This window comes from Symphalangus syndactylus, chromosome 13 (assembly GCF_028878055.3).
Source record: "Symphalangus syndactylus isolate Jambi chromosome 13, NHGRI_mSymSyn1-v2.1_pri, whole genome shotgun sequence".
NCBI lineage: Eukaryota > Metazoa > Chordata > Mammalia > Primates > Hylobatidae > Symphalangus > Symphalangus syndactylus.
In genome coordinates this window covers 57,916,632-57,936,578 of record NC_072435.2, presented here as the reverse complement: position 1 = coordinate 57,936,578, position 19,947 = coordinate 57,916,632, and the positions used below count along the sequence as shown (strand labels likewise).

The window sequence follows — 19,947 nt, the reverse complement described above, 5'->3', positions numbered from 1 at the left end:
CAGAAAATTCTTTTTGTTCACATGAGTGTACTTTTTGTTAAAATTTGTCACTTCCGGCCGGGCGCGGTGGCTCATGCTTGTAATCCCAGCACTTTGGGAGGCCGAGGCGGGCGGATCACGAGGTCAGGAGATCGAGACCACAGTGAAACCCCATCTCTACTAAAAAAATACAAAAAAAATTAGCCGGGCTTGGTGGCGGGCGCCTGTAGTCCCAGCTACTCGGAGAGGCTGAGGCAGGAGAATGGCGTGAATCCGGGGGGTGGAGCTTGCAGTGAGCCGAGATTGCGCCACTGCACTCCAGCCTGGGCGACAGAGCGAGACTCTGTCTCAAAAAAAAAAAAAATTTGTCACTTCCATCAAGAATACTAAAATACTTCAATTGATAAACCGATTACAAAGACAAACAGGGAACTGGCAAATGGAAATCAGTCTGCATGAACATTATCCTCATCATGACACATCACTTGGGTGAGGCCGCTCTGTCGCACTAGATGCCTCGCATGTTACCACACTGAGACAGGGATCCCAATATCCCCATCTGACAGGGACACTCCCAGCTGGCTGTATCTGCACAGTGTTCCAAGTGGTGTAACTATGGCAAATCTTGGAATGGGGTGGAGAGGAGGCCTCACCTCCTCTCAGCAGCATCACCCTTGCTTCATTTCCTTCCTAGCTCTCCAGCTGTTCCAGTTTCAGACTCCTGGGCGGCTTCCTATTCATCTTCTGACTGTAAATGTGGGAGTGCCCCAGGGTTTACTCATTCTCCAGCTACGCTCTTCCTTGATGACCTCCTTCAGTTCTCTAGCTTTACATGTGTCTACTAACTGAGGGTCTCCAAGTTCTGGACCTCAACCCTCAACTCCAGACTTGTGTATGCAACTATCCTCTAGAAATCACCCGTGGGATATCTAACAGGCATCACAGACCTATTATCTGAACTTACTCTTCCCCACTACTCCCCATCTCAGTAAATAGCACTACTAGGGAGTGAGTGACCCAGGTGCACATGTCATAAACCATGCAAAATACAACTGCTAAAATATTTATCAGCCTTTATTTATTATTTTTATGTTTATTTTTCTGAGACGGAGTTTCACTTTTGTCACTCAGGCTGGAGTGCAATGGCACGATCTTGGCTCACTGCAACCTCGGCCTCCCAGGTTCAAGTGATTCTCCTGCCTCAGCCTCCTGAGTAACTGGGACTACAAGCATTCACCATCATGCCCAGCTAATTTTTGTATTTTTAGTAGAGATGAGGTTTCACCATGTTGGCCAGGCTAGTCTCAAACTTGTGACCTCAGGTGATCCACCCGCCTCAGCCTCCCAAAGTGCTGGGATTACAGGCATGAGCCACCGCGCCCGGCCACAGCCTTTAAAAAGAAGGAAATTCTGATGCGAGCTACAACACGAATGACCCTTAAAGACATTATGCTAAGTGAAACACACTTGCCACAAAAGGACAAATATTCTATGATTCCATTTATACGAGGTTCCTAGTCAAATTTATAGAGATAGAAAGAATGTTCGTTGCCAGGAGCTGGGAGGAGAGGGGAACCAGGAGTTATTGTTGAGCACGTACAGAGTTTCAGTTTGGGAAGATAAGAAAGTTGTAGAGATGGATGATGGTGATGCTTGCACAACAATGTAAGTGTACTTAATACTACTGAACACTTAACAGTGGTTAAAATCGCAAAATTTATGTTATATATATTTTACCACAGTAAAAATACATATAACTACTTCTAGTCACCTCTGCTACCCTTCTATTCCAAACTACTATCATCCCTCACTTAGACTGCTCTAATAGCCCCTTAACTAGTCTTCCTGCTTCCACTTAATTAGAATCAGGTTTATCTACATATAACAAAACAAAAACAAAAACAGAAACAGGCTAGGCATGGTGGCTCACACCTGTAATCCCAGCACTTTAGGAGCCCCAGACAGGAAGATCACTTAAGCCCAGGAGTTTGAGACCAGCCTGGGCAACACAGTGAGACTCCATCACTACAGTAAAAAAAAAAAAAAAAAAAAAAAAAAATTAATTTTTAATTAAAAAAAAAATCAAACCTAAAACCAATACAGTGGCTTAAATAAGAACTATGTTGCCAGGCATGGTGGCTCATGCCTGTAATCCCAGCACTTTGGGAGGCCAGGGCAGGGGGATCACCTGAGGTCAGGAGTTCGAGACCAGCCTGACCAAAATGGTGAAACCCCATCTCTACTAAAAATGCAAAAATTAGCCGGGCGTGGTGGCACACGCCTGTAATCCCACCTACTTGGGAGGCTGAGGCAGGAGAATCACCTAAACCCAGGAGGCAGGGGTTGCAGTGAGCCAAGATCGCGCCACTGTACTCCAGCCTGGACAACAAGAACGAAACTACATCTCAGAGGGAGGAAAAGAAAAAAAAATGATGTTTTTTTTTCTAAGGTAAAACAAATCCAGAGCAGACGGACCAGGGCTGGAATGGAGACGCCAGGGCATCACAAGGAGCCCGCTTCCCAGCTTTCTGTTCGGCACACACACGTGAGGCTCCCATTTCTAGGTGACTTCACGGTTATAAATGGTTAAATGGCCCTCAGTCATTCTGCACGCACTGGAGACGGTAGAAAATTGGAGGAGGAGGGAGCACCAATTTCCCGTTAAGGAGATATCCCACTAATCTCACGCAGTACTTCTAGTTACACCGTCATGAACCAGATCTTATTTCCAAGTGATCACTCCCAGCTTTAAGGAACTACGAGGTGTAGTCTTTATTCCAGGCACAGTATGGAAAACAAAATGAGAGTTTGTTACTAAGAAAAAAAGGCAGCTTGGGCAACGTAATGGAACCTCGACTCTACAAAAAAATACACTTTAGCTGAGTGTGGTGGCATGCACCTGTAGACCCACATAGTTGGGAAGCTGAGACAGGAGGATTGCTTGAGCCCAGAAGTTCAGGCTGCAGTGAACTGTGATTGTTCCACTGCACTCCACCCTGGGCAACAAAGTGAAACCATGTCTTGGGGGAAAAAAAAAAAAAAAGAAGGTAAAGAAAGAAAGAAGAAAGGAAAAAAGAAAAAAGAGATTGGATATTGAGAGGCAGCTACCAGTAGCTCCTCACTCTCCCCAGGGACTACTGGGCTCTCTGGCCTGCCCCTGCTCAGATGCGCTCTCAGTTAGATAGGAGGTTCTGGTATGAGGGCTGGCCCTGGCACAGTGAGCTGGGTGAGGGGAGAGGAGCAGTTGAAAGTTTTGCCGAATCAACAGACTTGAGGCTATTTTCTATCTGCATCACAGCACTCATCATACCTAATGCCAGTCTATTTACTTATCTGGCCTACCAGTCCTGGAGTGCTTTTATTGTCCTCGTCATCTGTGCAACGCTTGCAGCTAGTTCATGTGTATTTATCGAGGAGGGTGGGTGGCTCACCTGGGAGAAGAGGAAAGCAGGCCAGGTGGCTGGGCCTACTCAGGAGGGGCCCTAGTGCGAGCAAGGGTGCTCAGGGGTGCCTCTACATCAGGCTATTTCTGATTTCCTGGCTCTGGACATTTCACCATTAGCAGAGGGGCAAGACAGCCTGGTCTCACAGGCGGACGGCCTCTGCCAACAAGCCCCTCTGCACTAGACTGCACTGGCCCGAGGCAGTGGGGAGGCAGCAGACACATAGGACACATAACACATGCGTGGGCTGGCCTCAGAAGGACTTCAGGCAAATGCTGTTTTATGGGTGCTCAGGTTCCTGGTTTGTAAAGAGGAGGGAGGCTGCCAGAACAGGCTATTATCCAATCCTGTGAGATCTCCCAAGGTGACCAGAACCAAAAAATTAATTCAGGAAAGCCAGTTCTATCTGAAATTATATGCCATGAACTCTCCTATTTGTTTCCTTCTAATCTGCCCACCAAACCTGATTTTTCCAGCACATTCACGCAAGCCTTTTCAGCAACTCAAAATTTTAAATCCTACTCTCTGAAAAGACAGCAACATTGCCATTCAGTCACTAGTCCCCAAAATTAGCAACATTTCATTCTTTCCTTGACTCCCACCTGCTGCTGGCCTCCCACTTTCAGAGACGGTCTTTTCTCTGTTCCCATTTTCTCCTTTGATTCACTTTTATTCTCTTCATTTTTTTTGAAGAACACCTGCTTTTCTCTTCATCCCTACACCTTGGGTTTTCTAACTACTCAATAATGCTCCCCTTTCTGTTAGAAGACCACTTCACATGTGAAAAGCCCTCCATGAAATGGAGTTATTTATTGGGTACTCTGATATATTACACCTTTAATACATTGCTGAATTTCTCTCTCACTTTTTGCAAACTTGGAAAAGGTCCAAACGTACACAAAAGCAGAACATAACAAGCCCCCACGTACCCATCAAAACACTTCAACCCTATGGCCAGGCATGGTGGTTCATGCCTATAATCCTAATGTCGTGGGAGGCTGAGGTGGGAGGATCACCTGAGCCCAGGAGTTTGAGACCAGCCTAGGCAACACAGCGAGATCCTGTCTCTACAAAAAAATTAAAAGTTTCAATTCTATTAACATTTTGCCATACTTTTTCCATCTATCCTTCCCCATCTTTTTTCTTTTTTTGAAGTAAATCCCAAGCTTTAAGTATGTGTTCAAGCTTCCCAACTTATCTTTTAAAAATTATCTTTTACATTTGGTTTGAATCTCAACCCCATAATGGTAATTTTATTTGGTTGTTATATTGCTTAACTCTCTTTTAATCTAGAACAGTACATTCTGTGTAATTTTTTTAATGCTACTGACGTGTTGAACAAATCAGGTCAACTTATTACAGGATATGCCACATTGTGAATTTGTCTGGTTGCTTTCTCGTGGTATTGCATAACTTGCATCACTACACCCCACATTTCCTGTAGACTGGATTCATTTTAGAAGCTTGATTAGATTATTTCAGGTTTTTTTTTTTTTTTAAGAGGGAGAAGTAGAATAATATTATTAATATTAGATATGTTGTGTGGTTCTTGCTGCAGCACATCAGAAGACGTGATGACCTGTCTCCATTTCCATGACACTAAGGCTGATCAACGGGATTTGGGTGGGGAAGGCCTGATTCTCCCAAATGCGGTTCCTCAGCAACCTTCCAACAAATGGTTTCATCCTCCACTGTTGGCCACTGATTGAGTCACCGAATTGATCACGGTCTGCAAAGTGGAGATTTTTCTCTCATCCATTAGGGCTATTTGGTTACCATGAAAAACAGTTTCTACCGGAAAAGCAGGAAATTTGCTTACTTCCTTACTTTTCTCCCTTTAATTAGCAATTATCAGAATAATGAGTTGGTTGCACATGCTTGTCTTGACAAATCAAAGTCAAAGGGTCCAGTCCCTCCACAGTGACAGATGCCCACTGGCCCTGGTGGCTTCCACTCACGTAGAATGGGCTAGACAGATGGTAAATCATGTTTGTTGACCACAATGCAAATTTACAGAATCATCCAAATTCCAGCTGCTTAATTAAGTACAGCTTCCTCTACAGACTAAAGGCTGAAGACAATTTAGGTAATAGCAGATTCACCTCAGCAAAAAAGTAAGCCAAAAAGACTGACCTGAAATTAGCAAGTTTCAAAACTGGATTCATACAAGCTTTTTATGAGGTGAACTTCAGTTTTTGATTAGCAGCAGCAATATGAACTTTCTTTTTTTTTTTTTTTTTTTGAGACTGAGTCTCGCTCTGTTGCCCAGGCTGGAGTGTAGTGGCGCGATCTCGGCTCACTGCAAGCTCCGCCTCCCGGGTTCCCGCCATTCTCCTGCCTCAGCCTCTCCGAGTAGCTGGGACTACAGGCGCCCGCCACCACACCCGGCTAATTTTTTTGTATTTTTAGTAGAGACGGGGTTTCACCGTGGTCTCGATCTCCTGACCTCGTGATCCGCCCGCCTCGGCCTCCCAAAGTGCTGGGATTACAAGCGTGAGCCACCGCGCCCGGCCGGCAATATGAACTTTCATCTGGCACATACCATTAGGAAATATTTACTCCATAATCGGTTACAGAAGATCTACCAGTCAAAACAAGTAACACTTACCTTTAGGGCAAAAAAAAAAAAAAAAAAAAAGGAACAGGATGCACATTCAGTTCCATTAAGGTTAATGCAAATCATATTTTTGAAACCAGCTTCTAATATTTTCCATTATTGTTACTCTACAATATTTTTGGCATATATCTATCCAAAATAAATGTTAATATACCTGAATTAAGGTCCTTAATTAAGAGTCAGTCAGCACTCACAGATAAATTATTTCAAACATATTCACGGGTAATCACATAGTATACAAAAGAAATTTGTCTTTGTGTCAAACTGAAAGCCAAGATGCAACTATGTAAAGATTTGAGAGCCAGGCCCAGTGATAGGTACTTGTAGTCTCAGCTACGCAGGAAGCTGAGGCTGGAGAACTGCTTGAGCCCAGGAGTTCGAGGCTAGCCTGGGCAACATGGCAAGGCCTAATCTCTAATATATATATATAAGTATGTATACATACATATGTGTGTGCGTGTCTGTATATATATATACACATATATATAATATGTATTTTATATATATGTCTGGCATAGATATATAATATGTATTATATATATGTCTGGCTGCTTATTCACAAGATGGTATACATATGGTATATATATAATACATATATATATAAAATACATATATATAAAATACATATATATAAAATATATATAATACATATATATATAAAATACATATATATATAATACATATATATAAAATACATATATATATGTCTGGCTGCTTATTCACAAGATGGTAAATACTTGAAAAGTCAATAAAAATGCTGGAATTTATAAAATATAGTCTCCTTATAGACATACAACTCCTGGGAGCCCCATGGCTGCCCTGGGTTCCTGGACTGCCTACATAGAGGACCAACACCTCTCAACACTGACGACCCAACGTAAAACCAGAGCCCTGGAGCTACCCAGTATGAAGAAGGCAAGGGGAGAAGTGGCATCACTGCTCACTACACAAGAATGGCAGAGCCCAGCCTGCTGCCCTCCCTTCCCCTGCCCCTTCAGAGGTGTACCTCACCCTGCCTCCTACCTGGCTACTCAGAACAGACACCAGAGTGGCCCTTCTTTACCCTTCTGACCTCACCCCTGCTTCTCTCCCTTCCATTCACTCTGTTTCAGCCACAGCAGGTTCTTTGCTGTTCTTCCAACACTCCAGGCTGGCTCCTCCCTGGCTCCTGCCTCTGGGACTCTGTGCTCGGCACTCCCTCCACCTGGAATCCTCTTTTCTTGGCCAACAGGCTTGCTCTCTCATCCCTTTCAGGTCTTTACTCGAATGTCACCTTCTCAGTGGTACCTTTTCTTTTTTTTTTTTTTTTTTTTTTTTTTTGAGACGGAGTCTTGCTCTGTCCCCCAGGCTGGAGTGCAGTGGCGCAATCTTGGCTCACTGCAAGCTCTGCCTCCCGGGTTCACGCCATTCTCCTGCCTCAGCCTCCTGAGTAGCTGGGACTACAGGCGCCCGCCAACACGCCCGGCTAACTTTTTTTTTGTATTTTTAGTAGAGACGGGGTTTCACCGTGTTAGCCAGGATGGTCTCGATCTCCTGACCTCGTGATCCGCCCGCCTCGGCCTCCCAAAGTGCTGGGATTACAGGTTTGAGCCACCGCGCCCGGCCTCAGTGGTACCTTTTCTAACTACCTTCTCTAAGATCGAAACTCCCTTCTAGCTACATGAAGGGAGAGATTTCTGTCACGTTCACTGCTGCAATCGACACGCTGGAGTAGTATCAGGCGGAAACAAGGCATACAATAAATATCTGTGGAATGAATACACAAATCACAAGTCACTTTGATTCTTTTTATTTACGTACACTTCCACTGAAAAAGTAATTTTATTTAAGTGATAGATGTCACCTTCCAAACCCAGGTCTTCTGACTCTGTGCCCTATAACTGACTTCCTAGGCTGATGTACCAGTGTCGCAGGCACTAGTCAGCTAGTGAAACCCCATAGTCACAACTCACTTCTCTAGCAGAGAGACTGTGAGGGTGAACCACTCGGGCTAAGGGGCAAAGTCACCGGTGAGTATAGACTGGACAGGACTCACATATGCTCTGCTGGTTTCAAGGCAGGGTGGCAGAGCACACAGTCAGCAACCACCATTCCTGGACACAGGCATCAGTATCTGTCAATCAATAACCACAGCCCAAACCTGGCTGTAAGTCAGAAGCACCTGGGGACACTGCACACATGCACTGGCCACATGGCAAGGGGACAGGATCATCCTTTGTCCTAGCTCTTAAATGGTCAAATATTTGAATACTCTCGAATCCAGAGCTTTTCTCACCCACAGTCCTGGACTGAGCTCCCAAGTAAAGGCCTTGCCTAGCAATGTTAGGCCACAGACCTCTTTCCCCAGGGATGAATGTCAAAGCGACTCTCAGGCCCTTGCTTATAAAAATCCTTAAAAAACCAAAAGGAAAAAATCCAAATGCCTAGCCATTTCATCTGAGTTGCTGAACATTCTGAGAGAGACCCTTATTGGCCTATGGCTAAATCCCCTGGCAGTACCTAAATTCCAGAAACAACAAATATTGCTCTGGGGAAAAAGTGAAACGTGAAGTCTGCGGGCCTATGCTTGGCAATCACATTTAGAAATTCACTTGTTAGTCAGCTGTTTGAAACTCAGAATAGATGCATAAATTGGAAAACCTACCAACTACTTAGTTTCCAGACTCGTCTGGGAAAGCCTGTTCAGCCCATTATGTACAAAAAAACATGGTAGTATTCCAACTATCTAATCAGCATTTCAATGTGGAAAGCCAAGTCAAAATTCCAAACTACAACAATAAGTATTTCCCGTTCTCAGCTTCAGTGGTCAATGCCAGTCCCAGGAAAGCAGACGAAACAAAGCAAGTACTGCTGTGCCCCAGCGGCTTACCAAGCCCCTACTGCTCGCAGCTGGTTATCTTCTCTAATTGTCCTGCCCTGGGCAACAGGCGCACTTGCCCTCCAGGGTTGTAAAGCAAAGGACCCTGCAGGTCAAGCTCTGTTTCCTCCAATACCTGCAAGCATGTCCTGAAGAGCTCAGTAATGCTCAGGTTAAAATAAAAGCCTTTGGCCTTATATTTCAAACCACTCTTGCCTGAAGTCCTGAATAAAGCTAAGAGCGCTATGTCATCATGGGGTGATAGCTGTCAGAGTCTACGATTGTTCAACACTTTCTAGGAGAGGACGAAGTGTTCCTAACTACTGTCTTGCCATATCTCTATCAAGCAGTGACCAGGCACAATGGTGGATGAACAACATGGTTCTTTATGTAAAAGTCAAAACTGCACACATCTGTACATATCCATGCATGTACAGATGGTAGTCTGTAATGGCATACAACAACCAGTTACCAATGGTCACTTTTGGGGAAAGGAATGAGATGCTAAAGGAAAATAGAAGTTCCACTGTTTACGTTTCTTTTGAGAAGTAAAGGCATGCTTTTTATGTGTCAAATTTTTAAACAAAATTATGACAAGCCGGCCAGGCGTGGTGGCTCACACCTGTAATCCCAGCACTTTGGGAGGCCGAGACGGGCGGATCCCGAGGTCAGGAGATCAAGACCATCCTGATTAACATGGTGAAACCCCATTTCTACTAAAAATACAAAAAAATCAGCTGGACATGGTGGCGGGCGCCTGTAGTCCCAGCTACTCGGGAGGCTGAGGCAGGAGAATGGCGTGAACCCGGGAGGCAGAGCTTGCAGTGAGCCGAGATCACGCCACTGCACTCTAGCCTGGGTGACAGAGCGAGACTCTGTCTCAAATAAATAAATAAATAAATAAATAAATAATAAAAATAAAAATAAAAAAATTATGACAAGCCATTTTATACACACTTTAAAATGACAGTATCCCTGGGTATAAAATATGATCATAGAAACAATTAGAAACTACAAAGATGGCTGGGGGTGGTGGCTAATGCCTGTAATTCCAACACTTTGAGAGGCCAAGGTAGGTGGATCACTTGAGGTCAGGAGTTTGAGACCAGCCTAGTCAACATGGTGAAACCCGTCTCTACTAAAAATACAAAAAAAATTAGCCAGTTGTGGTGGCACGTGCCTGTAGTCCCAACTACTTGGAAGGCTGAGGCACAAGAATTGCTTGAACCCAGGAGACAGAGGTTGCTGTGAGCTGAGACCACGCCACTGCACTCTAGCCCGGGCAACAGAGCGAGACTCCGTCTCAAAAAAAAAAAAAAAATTACAAAGCTGGCCGGGCACAGTGGCCCACGCCTGTGATCCCAGCATTTTGAGACCATGAGTTTGAGACCAGCCTGGCCAACGTGGCGAAACCTCGTCTCTACTGAAAATACAAAAATTTGCTGGGTGTGTTGGCACATGCCTGTAATCCCAGCTACTTGGGAGGCTGAGACATAAGAACTGCTTCAACCCAGGAGGCAGAGGTTGCAGTGAGCTGAGATCGCCACTGCACTCCAGCCTGGGCAACAGAGCAAGACTCTGTCTTAAAAAAAAAAAAAAAAATTACAAAGATAGATCCAAAGTAGAATGACCCTGACCCAAGGAAGTGATTATACACTTATACCACCAGGTGCAGCAAACTAGAACCTATGGGCCAAACCCCATCCATGGAATAGACGGGCCCACAAAATAAAGCTGACTTTTACATTTTTAAAGGGTTGTAAAAAATAAAAATAAAAACAAGGCCGGGAGCTGTGGCTCACACCTGTAAATCCCAGCACTTCGGGAGTCTGAGGTGGGTGGCTCACTTGAGGTCAGGAGTTTGAGACCAGACTGACCCACATGGTGAAACCCTATCTCTACTAAAAATACAAAAATTAGCCAGACATGGTGGTGGGTGCCTGTAATCCTACCTACTCGGGAGGCTAAGGCAGGAGAACTGCTTGAACCCGGGAGGCGGAGGTTGCGGTGAGCCGAGATCATGCCATTAAACTCCAGCCTGGGCTACAAGATGAAACTTTGTCTCAAAACAAAAACAAAAACAAAGAATATGTGAGAGAGACCACATGTGGTCCATGAATCCTAAAATTTCTGTCTGCCCTTTATAGAAAAAGTTTGATAAACCCTCATTTATACCAATGATGCTGTGTCTCTGAAGAAATAACTCTAAGTTCTTCTTGGAAATCCCTTCAAAATCACTTTTAAACACAGTAAAAATTAGTTGTGTTACTTAAAAGTCGAGTTCTTTTTTTGGTTAACCCAAAGCAGTGTTAGTTAGCTTATTCAGGCACCTAAATCATCAGATCTGACTCAAAAGACTGGTGATCTTAACCCCAGGATGAGGTAAGGAACATTCTCCTTCCTAGGATCTCATATCTAAGAACTTCACCTGGATGTAGAGGGATGGAAAAACTAATGTCAGATTAACTCTCCGAACAGCTAAAAGTAATTTTTTTTTTTTTTTTTTTGAGACGGAGTCTCGCTCTGTCGCCCAGGCTGGAGTGCAGTGGCGCAGTCTCGGCTCACTGCAAGCTCCGCCTCCCGCGTTCACGCCATTCTCCTGCCTCAGCCTCTCCGAGTAGCTGGGACTACAGGCGCCCACCACCACGCCCGGCTAATTTTTTTTTTGTATTTTTAGTAGAGACGGGGTTTCACCGTGGTCTCGATCTCCTGACCTCGTGATCCGCCCGCCTTGGCCTCCCAAAGTGCTGGGATTACAAGCGTAAGCCACCGCGCCCGGCCAAAAGTAATTTTTAAAATCTATCAAATGAATATAAGAGATCAAAGTTTAATAAATCATTTCCTAAATGAAGACAAGAAAAACGGTTATCTTTACTTTGAATGAAACTTGTATTCTAATCTTACATTGTAATCTAGAGCCCTGAAAGAAGATTTCATTTTAACTATCAAAGAGGCCGGGTGTGGTGGCTCACACCTGTAATCCTAGCACTTTGGAAGGATGAGGTGGGTGGATTGCCTAAGCTCAGGAGTTTGACACCAGCCTGGGCAACACGGTGAAAACCCATCTCTACTAAAATACAAAAAATTAGCTGGGCGTGGCTGCGTGAGCCTGTAGTCCCAGCTACTCAGGAGGCTGAGGCAGAACTGCTAGAACCCGGGAGGCAGAGGTTACAGTGAGCCGAGACAGTGCCACTGCACTTCAGCCTGGGTGACAGAGCGAGACTCTGTCTCTAAACAAACAAACAAACAAAAAAAACTATCAAAGACCCCAAGAAATGTACTGAAGAAGACTCAAATACATCTGAATATTAGCAACTGTGAATTTAGAATTGGAAAAATTATTCTATAAACGTGTGGGACTCTCTAAAAACCAAAGATTCAATAAAATAAAAATCCACAGGACGGGCAGGGTGGCTCACACCTGTAATCCCAACACTTTGGGAGGCCGAGGTGGGTGGATCACTTGAGGTTAGGAGTTCGAGATCGGCCTGGCCAAGATGGTGAAACCCTGTCTCTACTAAAAATACAAAAAATTAGCCGGGCGTGGTGGTGGGCGCCTGTAATCCCAGCTACTTGGGAGGCTGAGGCAGAGAATTGCTTGAACCTGGGAGGCGGATGTTGCAGTGAGCCGAGATTGTGCTGCTACACTCCAGCTTGTGTGACAAAGTGAGACTCCGTCTCAAAAAAAAAAAAAAAAAAATGGCCGGGCGTGGTGGCTCCTGCCTGTAATCCCAGCACTTTGGGAGGCTGAGGTGGGCGGATCACCTGAGGTTGCGAGTTTGAGACCCTAGCCTGACCAACATGGTGAAACCCCGTCTCTACTAAAAATACAAAATTAGCCAGGCACGGTGGCACATGCCTGTAATCCCAGCTACTCGGGAGGCTGAGGCAGAAGAATCACTTGAACTCGGGAGGCAGAGGTTGCAGTGAGCCAAGATTGCACTATTGCACTCCAGCCTGGGCAATAAGAGTGAGCGAAACTCTGACTCAAAAAAAAAAAAAAAAAAAAAAAAAAAGGCTGGGCGTGGTGGCTCACACCTGCAATCCCAGCACTTTGGGAGGCCAAGGCAGGCGGATCATGAGGTCAGGAGATTGAGACCATCCTGGCTAACATGGTGAAACCCCGTCTCTACTAAAAATACAAAAAAATTAGCCAGATGTGGTGGCGGGAGCCTGTAGTCCCAACTACTGGGGAGGCTGAGGCAGGAGAATGGCATGAACCCAGGAGGCGGAGCTTGCAGTGAGCCTAGATCGTGCCACTGCACTTCAGCCTGGGCGACAGAGCAGGACTCCGTCTCAAAAAAAAAAATTCCACAAATAAAGCTCATAATCATATTTAGAATTCTCAGTACTCACTAATAACTTTTACCAGTACGGTATTTGAAAATTAGGTTCTGACTTGAAAATTTGAAAGACAACAACATAAAATATTGGCTGGTTTGTTTAATAATTTTTCTTCTTCTTCTTTTTTTTTTTTTTTTTTTTTGAGACATGGTTTCACTCTGCTGTCCAGGCTGGAGTACAGCGGTGCAATCATGGCTCACTGCAGCCTCAAACTCCTGGGCTCAAGCAATCCTCCCACCTCAGCTTCTGGGCTTCTGGAGTAGTCAGGGCTTCTGGATGTAGAAGGATGGAAAAACTAACATCAGATTAACTCTCTGAACAGCTAAAAGTAATTTTTAAAATCTATCCAACAGGTGCACGCCCAGCTAATTAATTTTTTTATTTTTTGTAGAGACAGACAAGGTCTCACTATGATGCCTCAAACTCCTGAGCTCAAGTGATCTTCCCACCTTGGCCTCCCAAAGTGCTGGGGTTACAGCCACCACACCTACCCTTAACCTACTGAATTTGATATGAAAGCAATTCAGAACCTGGCATGCACAAATTTTTTACAAAGAGTACCAACAGAAAGAGGACAAAGGCTACTATTACAGTGATTTGGAAAAAACTTAAGACAATATTCTCACTTACCTTTGTAGTATATTTTCCTACACAAGTATGACACACAAGATACTCTACCTCAATGTCCTGGAGACTGAACTCCTTTTGATCTGTAAAATTTGCAGCCCCAGCACTAAGTTCCATTAGCATCTTGGCGATCTCAGGTTTTATGGCTGAGGTCAGCCGACTGGCTGCTTCCATGACATGCTCCTGCACATCTTTGAGCTGCGTGGCTGCCTTTGAGTAGTGAGAGTTCCTGAACACAGTGCTGAAGAGATCTGTGAGGAAAGTACTGGCACGGCAGAAGACGTTCAGGGCATCCAGATACTTGGAGATGCCCTGCTGGATATCAGCGATAGGAGTAGAGTGGGGCATGGCATGGTGGCAGCTGCCTGCAGCGGTCAGACTGCCCAGGGGGGCAGTGGTGGCCGTGGATGCCAGGGGAGCACTCAGTGCTCGGCCCAGCTCAGGCATCGGGTACTGCTGGTGCTGCTGCACCTTCTGCTTGGACCCGCCAAGCAGGAAGCGCCGCTTGTAGTCCATTTTACTGTCCTGGGCACTGCAGCAATACATGCGGGAGGGGGAATTGTCCCAGCAACCGTAAGCAGGTCAGGGTTCTGATTCTTCTTTCTCAAAACTGTAGCTAGGTATAAAAATAGTGGAGTTCTGCAAATTGAAGTTTTAAAAAAGGCATTTCCATGAGGCAGGTGACCATGTGATCCAATGTAGAGGTGAGAGACAACAGGTTTATATAATTAATATTTTCAGTGTAGACAGGATCTCTGACAAAAAATAAAAGATGTCCAAAATGCTGGATAAGAACTGTTTAGCATTCCACTCTCTTACTAAAAGGATATGCTTGCTGAGAAAAATGTTTACTTCTTTGCAAGAATATTTTGATACTTGTATTTACAATGGCAGAAAAATAACTTAACTTTTAAAAATGTAATATAATGTAATACACCGTGTCTTCAATATACCCAAAAAAGTTAGAACCCAAAAACCCAGAAGCTGATCAACAGCAATTTAAAAGCAGTACAGAATTACTTCACACAAAGTCCTTAAGAAGGAAGATCAAACTTCTGCAGAATTTTGACAGAGCCTGCCCGTCAAATCCGTTTACCTGTAAGGCTGCTTCTATGCAATGCTAAAATTCTCCAAATTTCCTCTAATGTTTCCTGAAAACAAGTTTTTCTTTTTTTTTTAAATGGCATTTGTTATAAGTCTCCTCCTCCATTCCTTTTGTTTGCTGAGGTAGCAGTTTCCTTGTAACATTAATAAGAGATGCTTCCAGACTGGGCTGGTCCTCAGTTGTAAAGTCTGAAGCAAGAATGCACAGATGTATTTGTAAGGCTTCTAAGTCCTTTCCTGTCAGGGGGGAAAAAAATAAGATAAAGTGAGGAAGGCTACAGTAATTCTGGACAATAACTCCTCTGACGCTATTATCCACACAGGTGGGCTATAAATGAATGAAATAAGAAATCATATTATAACCTTAGAAGAGCAGGTACAATAGTGAGCACTGAACTATGAACTGATGACTGTTAGAAAATTCCTCAAGTAGTAATACAAAAATAATGCAACAAAAAAAGTATGATTCTAGACTGGCCCCTTCAAAGCTGAGGCTGGCACGCTGAACGGGGCCTGGATCCACGTTCAGCATTTTCTCCTTTCCTCCTTGAAGAGCTCACAAGCTTCAGGAGAATCGCATGAGTACTCAGATTATGGTGAGGGATGTTGACAAGCACAGCACTCATAAACTTTATGGGGCATCAGCAAAGGCAGAGATGGGCAAAGGGCGAGGGAAATCAAGAAGGTTGTTATGAAAAAAATATTCTTCTGAGGTAGGCCTTGATTGTAGGATAGGTTTGGACAAGTGCAAAAGGGACAGGTGGGACTCACAAGGGAAAGTACCACCACGGCAAAGGTCCCAAAGCAGGAAGGGACAGTTGGATACCAAGCTGGGCTTAAGTGCAGGGTGCAGAAACAGAGCCTGGAGAAGGGAGTGGCTGGCAGGCAGTTTACAGACACAATTCTTCCAATCCTCACACTGGTACCGGTTTCCCTTTGGGTGTGCAGAGCAGGAGCCTGGCAAGGTATACCAGTTTCACACCTTGGGTGGCTTCTTAGAACCCCTGACTCTGGGTAGGTTCAAATAGCAGAATCTGGATATCGCTGGTTGTAGTTTCTGATACCTACAACAGCGGAATACTGTGATTCTTCTCATAAAGCTAAAATCGGAATAACACTTGCTTGAAACCATCTGCTCGGCCGGGCGCGGTGGCTCACGCTTGTAATCCCAGCACTTTGGGAGGCTGAGGTGGGCGGATCACGAGGTCAGGAGATCGAGACCATGGTGAAACCCCGTCTCTACTAAAAATACAAAAAATTAGCCGGGCGTGGTGGCGGGCGCCTGTAGTCCCAGCTACTCGGAGAGGCTGAGGCAGGAGAATGGCATGAACCCGGGAGGCGGAGCTTGCAGTGAGCCGAGATGGCGCTACTGCACTCCAGCCTGGGTGACAGAGCGAGACTCCGTCTCAAAAAAAAAAAAAAAAAAAAAAAAAAAAGAAGCCATCTGCTCTCCCAAACAAAAGTTCAAATACATTTCACTGAAAGTCACATTTACCACATATTTAACTTATTTTATTATTATTATTATTTTTTTGAGATGGAGTCTTGCTGTTGCCCAGGCTGGAGTGCAGTGGCGTGGTCTTGGCTCACCACAACCTCCGCCTCCCAGGTTCCAGTGATTCTCCTGCCTCAGCCTCCTGAGTAGCTGGGATTACAAGCACCCACCATGACTGGCTAATTTTTGTATTTTTAGTAGAGATGGGGTTTCGCCATGCTGGCCAGGCTGGTCTCGAACTCCTGACCTCAGCTGATCCACCCATCTCAGCCTCCCAAAGTGCTGGGATTACAGGTGTGAGCCACTGCGCCTGGCCAACTTTTTTTTTTTTTTTTTTGAGACACAGTCTCACTCTGTTACCCAGGCTGGAGTGCAGTGGCATGACCTTGGCTTAATACAGCCTTGAACTCCTAGGCCCAAGCAATCCTCCTGCCTCAGTCTCCGGAGTAGCTGGGACTACAGACGTACCACCCTGCTTGGTTAATTTTTGTATTTTTTGTAGAGATGAGGTTTCGCCATGTTGCCCAGGCTGGTTGCAAACTCCTGAGCTCAAGTGATCCTCCCGCCTCAGCCCAAAATGCTGAGATTACAGGCATGAGCCACCGTGCTTGACCACATATTCAACTACAACCTATGTAATGGTGGTATATGGTTTGGTCTACTTATTGATAAACAGGTTTTCTTTCTATTTTCCTTTTTTGAATATATAATTAAATGTAACTCACACTTCGTCACTTATGTCCAATTACCGTAATTCCTTTGTATTTCTATGATTGTGTTGGCAACACAGGAATTAGGTAGGTTACAAAGGCAAGAGATGAGAAGAACACTGTGGATACAAACACATAACATATAAAGTCAATAAAACAACCACTATTTATGGCTCTATGTTCAACAAAATTTGAGCTCTTTAAAAAAAATCTCATAAACTTTTCAGGAAACAAATATCAAATGGCTACTTGTAAAAAATGTATTCCCAAATGTTTTTTTTTCAAATTCATGACAAATAAGGCAATCACATCTATCCCCACCCAAGTGCTCCACAATTTACAGATTCTGATGTACAACAGAAGCACTCTACAGGAATGCTGAAGCGGGGGAGGCTGTTCCCGTGGAGACTCTGTGGCCTCTGAAGGAAAACCTTCACCTGAGTTGGCCACAGTGAGTGTCTTATGCAGCCCTGAGAAGCACTCTATCTTTGTTCAGTGGTGCACCAGCTTCCTGGTTCCTCTATCGCGGCTGCCTCTGGCTCTAGGAGAGCCTGCCCCCATTCCTTTGACAGATCTAGAAGACCAAGTGAGACCTATATGCTTACCTAATTAAAAAACCACAAACATTAAACTCTTTTTCACTTTACATACTTCCAAACTTTCTCTAAATGAAACTTACAATGCTTGAAGTTATACTATTTCACCAAATTCATCTACAGATTCAACACAATCTTTATCAAAAGTTTTTTTTTTTGAAACAGAGTTGTGCTCTGTCGCCCAGTCTGGAGTGCAGTGGCACAATCTCAGCTCACTGCAACCTCCACCTCCAAAGTTCAAGTGATTCTCCTGCCTCAGCCTCCCAAGCAGCTGGGATTACAGGCATGCGCCACAGTGCCTGGCTAATTTTTTGTATTTTTAGTAGAGATCAGGCTTTGCCATATTGGCCAGGCTGGTCTCAAACTCCTGGCCTCAAGTGATCCACCCACCTCAGCCTCCCAAAGTGCTGGAATTACAGGTGTGAGCCACCGTGCCGGCCTCAAAATTTGAATTACCTTTTCTACAGAAATGGGCAAGCTGACACCAAAATTCATTTGGAAGCCAGGAGTGGTAGTGCATGCCTGCTGTCCTAGCTACTTAGAGGTGGCCAAGGTGAGAGCCTCACTTGAGCCCAGGAGTCTAAGAGCAGCCTGGGCAACATTGCAAGACTCTGTCCCTAAAAATAAAACAAAGCCCTAAAATTCATATAAAAATGTGAGGGTTCCAGTTCTAGGTGCTTTGGGAGCTGCGGCTTAAGGTACAGACAGGGCCAGGTCCAAGAACCATACCACACACAACCAGTCCCGAAAATGGCACAGAAATGCTAACAAGAAACCCCGATCACAAAGATACGAATCTCTTAAGTGGGTGGACCCCAGGTTCTTGAGGAACATGCACTTTGCCAAGAAGCACAACAAGAAGGGCCTAAAGAAGATGCAAGCCAACAATGCCAAGGCCATGAGTGCATGTGCCAAGGCTATCAAGGCCCTCATAAAGCCCAAGGAGGTTAAGCCCAAGATCCCAAAAGGTGTCACCCACAAGCTCGATCGACTTGCCTACATTGCCCACCCCAAGCTTGGGAAGTGTGCTCGTGCCCGCATTGCCAAGGGACTCAGGCTGTGCTCGCCAAAGGCCAAGGCCAAGGATCAAACCAGCACCCAGGCTGCATCTCCAGCTTCAGTTCCAGCTCAGGCTCCCAAAGGTGCCCAGGCCCCTACAGAGGCTTCAGAGTAGATATCTCTACCAATGTGAGAACAGAAGGACTGGTGCGACCCCCTCGGGCTGCCATCTGCATGGGGCGGGGATCCTCCTGTGCTATTTGTACAAATAAACCTGAGGCAAGAAAAAAAAAAAAAAGCGAGGGATCTAGGATGACCAAAACAAATACTGAAAGAAAAAATGTTGTAAAAGTAATATTTCCTAATTTCAAAATCTACTATAAAGCTATAGTAACCAAAACAGTGAAATACTGGCAGCATAAGGAAAGATGTATACATCAATGGAGTAGAATTAGAAGTCCAGAAATAAACCCATACATCTACAGTCAACTGATTTTAGACCAGGATGCCAAAAACATCCAATGGGGAAAGAACAGTCTCTTCAATAAATGGTGAAGGGACAACTAAATATTCACATGAAAAGAATGAATCTGGACCCGACCTCACATCATATACAAAAATTAGGCTGGGTGTAGTGGCTCAAGCCTGTAATCCCAGCACTTTGAAGGGCTGAGACAAGAGGATCGCTTGAGGCCAGGAGTTAGAAGCTGCAGTGGGCCATGATTACACCACTGCACTCTAGCCTGGGTGACAAAACAAGACCCTGTCTCAAAAAAAAAAAAGAAAAAGAAAACAAAACAAAACACCAAGAGATACAAGATTCATGAAAATAAAAGCCTAAAAAGAAAGGAGAGGGAAAGAGTATCATCAAAAATGGCAGAATAAGGACTTCCCCTGACCAAAATTCTCTACTACATAAAAACAATGAAAAATTGGCAAAATAATCAGAATCACCTTTTTCAGAACTCTGGAAATAGGCTTTTAGCAAACTGGGGATAATTTATCAAAGATAAATAGCTGGATCCTGGTAAGAACAGTGAGTTTTGTAGCATTTTAACTTGACTGAGTCCCATTCCTAGCTCTCCAGCTCCATAACAGCTTTGAAAACTACCAGCTGCATCCACATTGAAGACCAGAAGACTGGCAGTTACCAGAGGAAGCAGAACTGGGCTACAG

General features: G+C 44.6%; 2 protein-coding genes across 6 annotated transcripts in view; one reads left to right on the top strand and one right to left on the bottom strand.

Moving 5' to 3' along the window:
- GARRE1 (granule associated Rac and RHOG effector 1) overlaps positions 1-19,947 on the bottom strand; it is a 101,642-nt gene that overhangs the window by 41,685 nt on the left and 40,010 nt on the right. For 3 of the 5 annotated variants that reach the window (XM_055238768.1, XM_055238774.1, XM_055238769.1), the window contains one exon: positions 13,919-15,208. In XM_055238768.1, the coding sequence (XP_055094743.1) occupies positions 13,919-14,413 (495 nt within the window). In that variant the 5' untranslated portion in view covers positions 14,414-15,208. Of the gene's footprint in view, positions 1-13,918; positions 15,209-15,742; positions 16,128-17,191; positions 17,296-19,947 lie in introns of those variants that run through there. The other 2 variants (XM_055238770.2, XM_055238773.2) reach the window with 2 other exon arrangements.
- LOC129460228 (large ribosomal subunit protein eL29-like) lies at positions 18,242-18,983 on the top strand. The gene is made up of 2 exons (XM_055237860.2): positions 18,242-18,245; positions 18,471-18,983. The coding sequence occupies exons 1-2, from the start codon at positions 18,242-18,244 to the stop codon at positions 18,944-18,946; spliced, it is 480 nt and encodes a 159-aa protein (XP_055093835.1). The 3' UTR covers positions 18,947-18,983.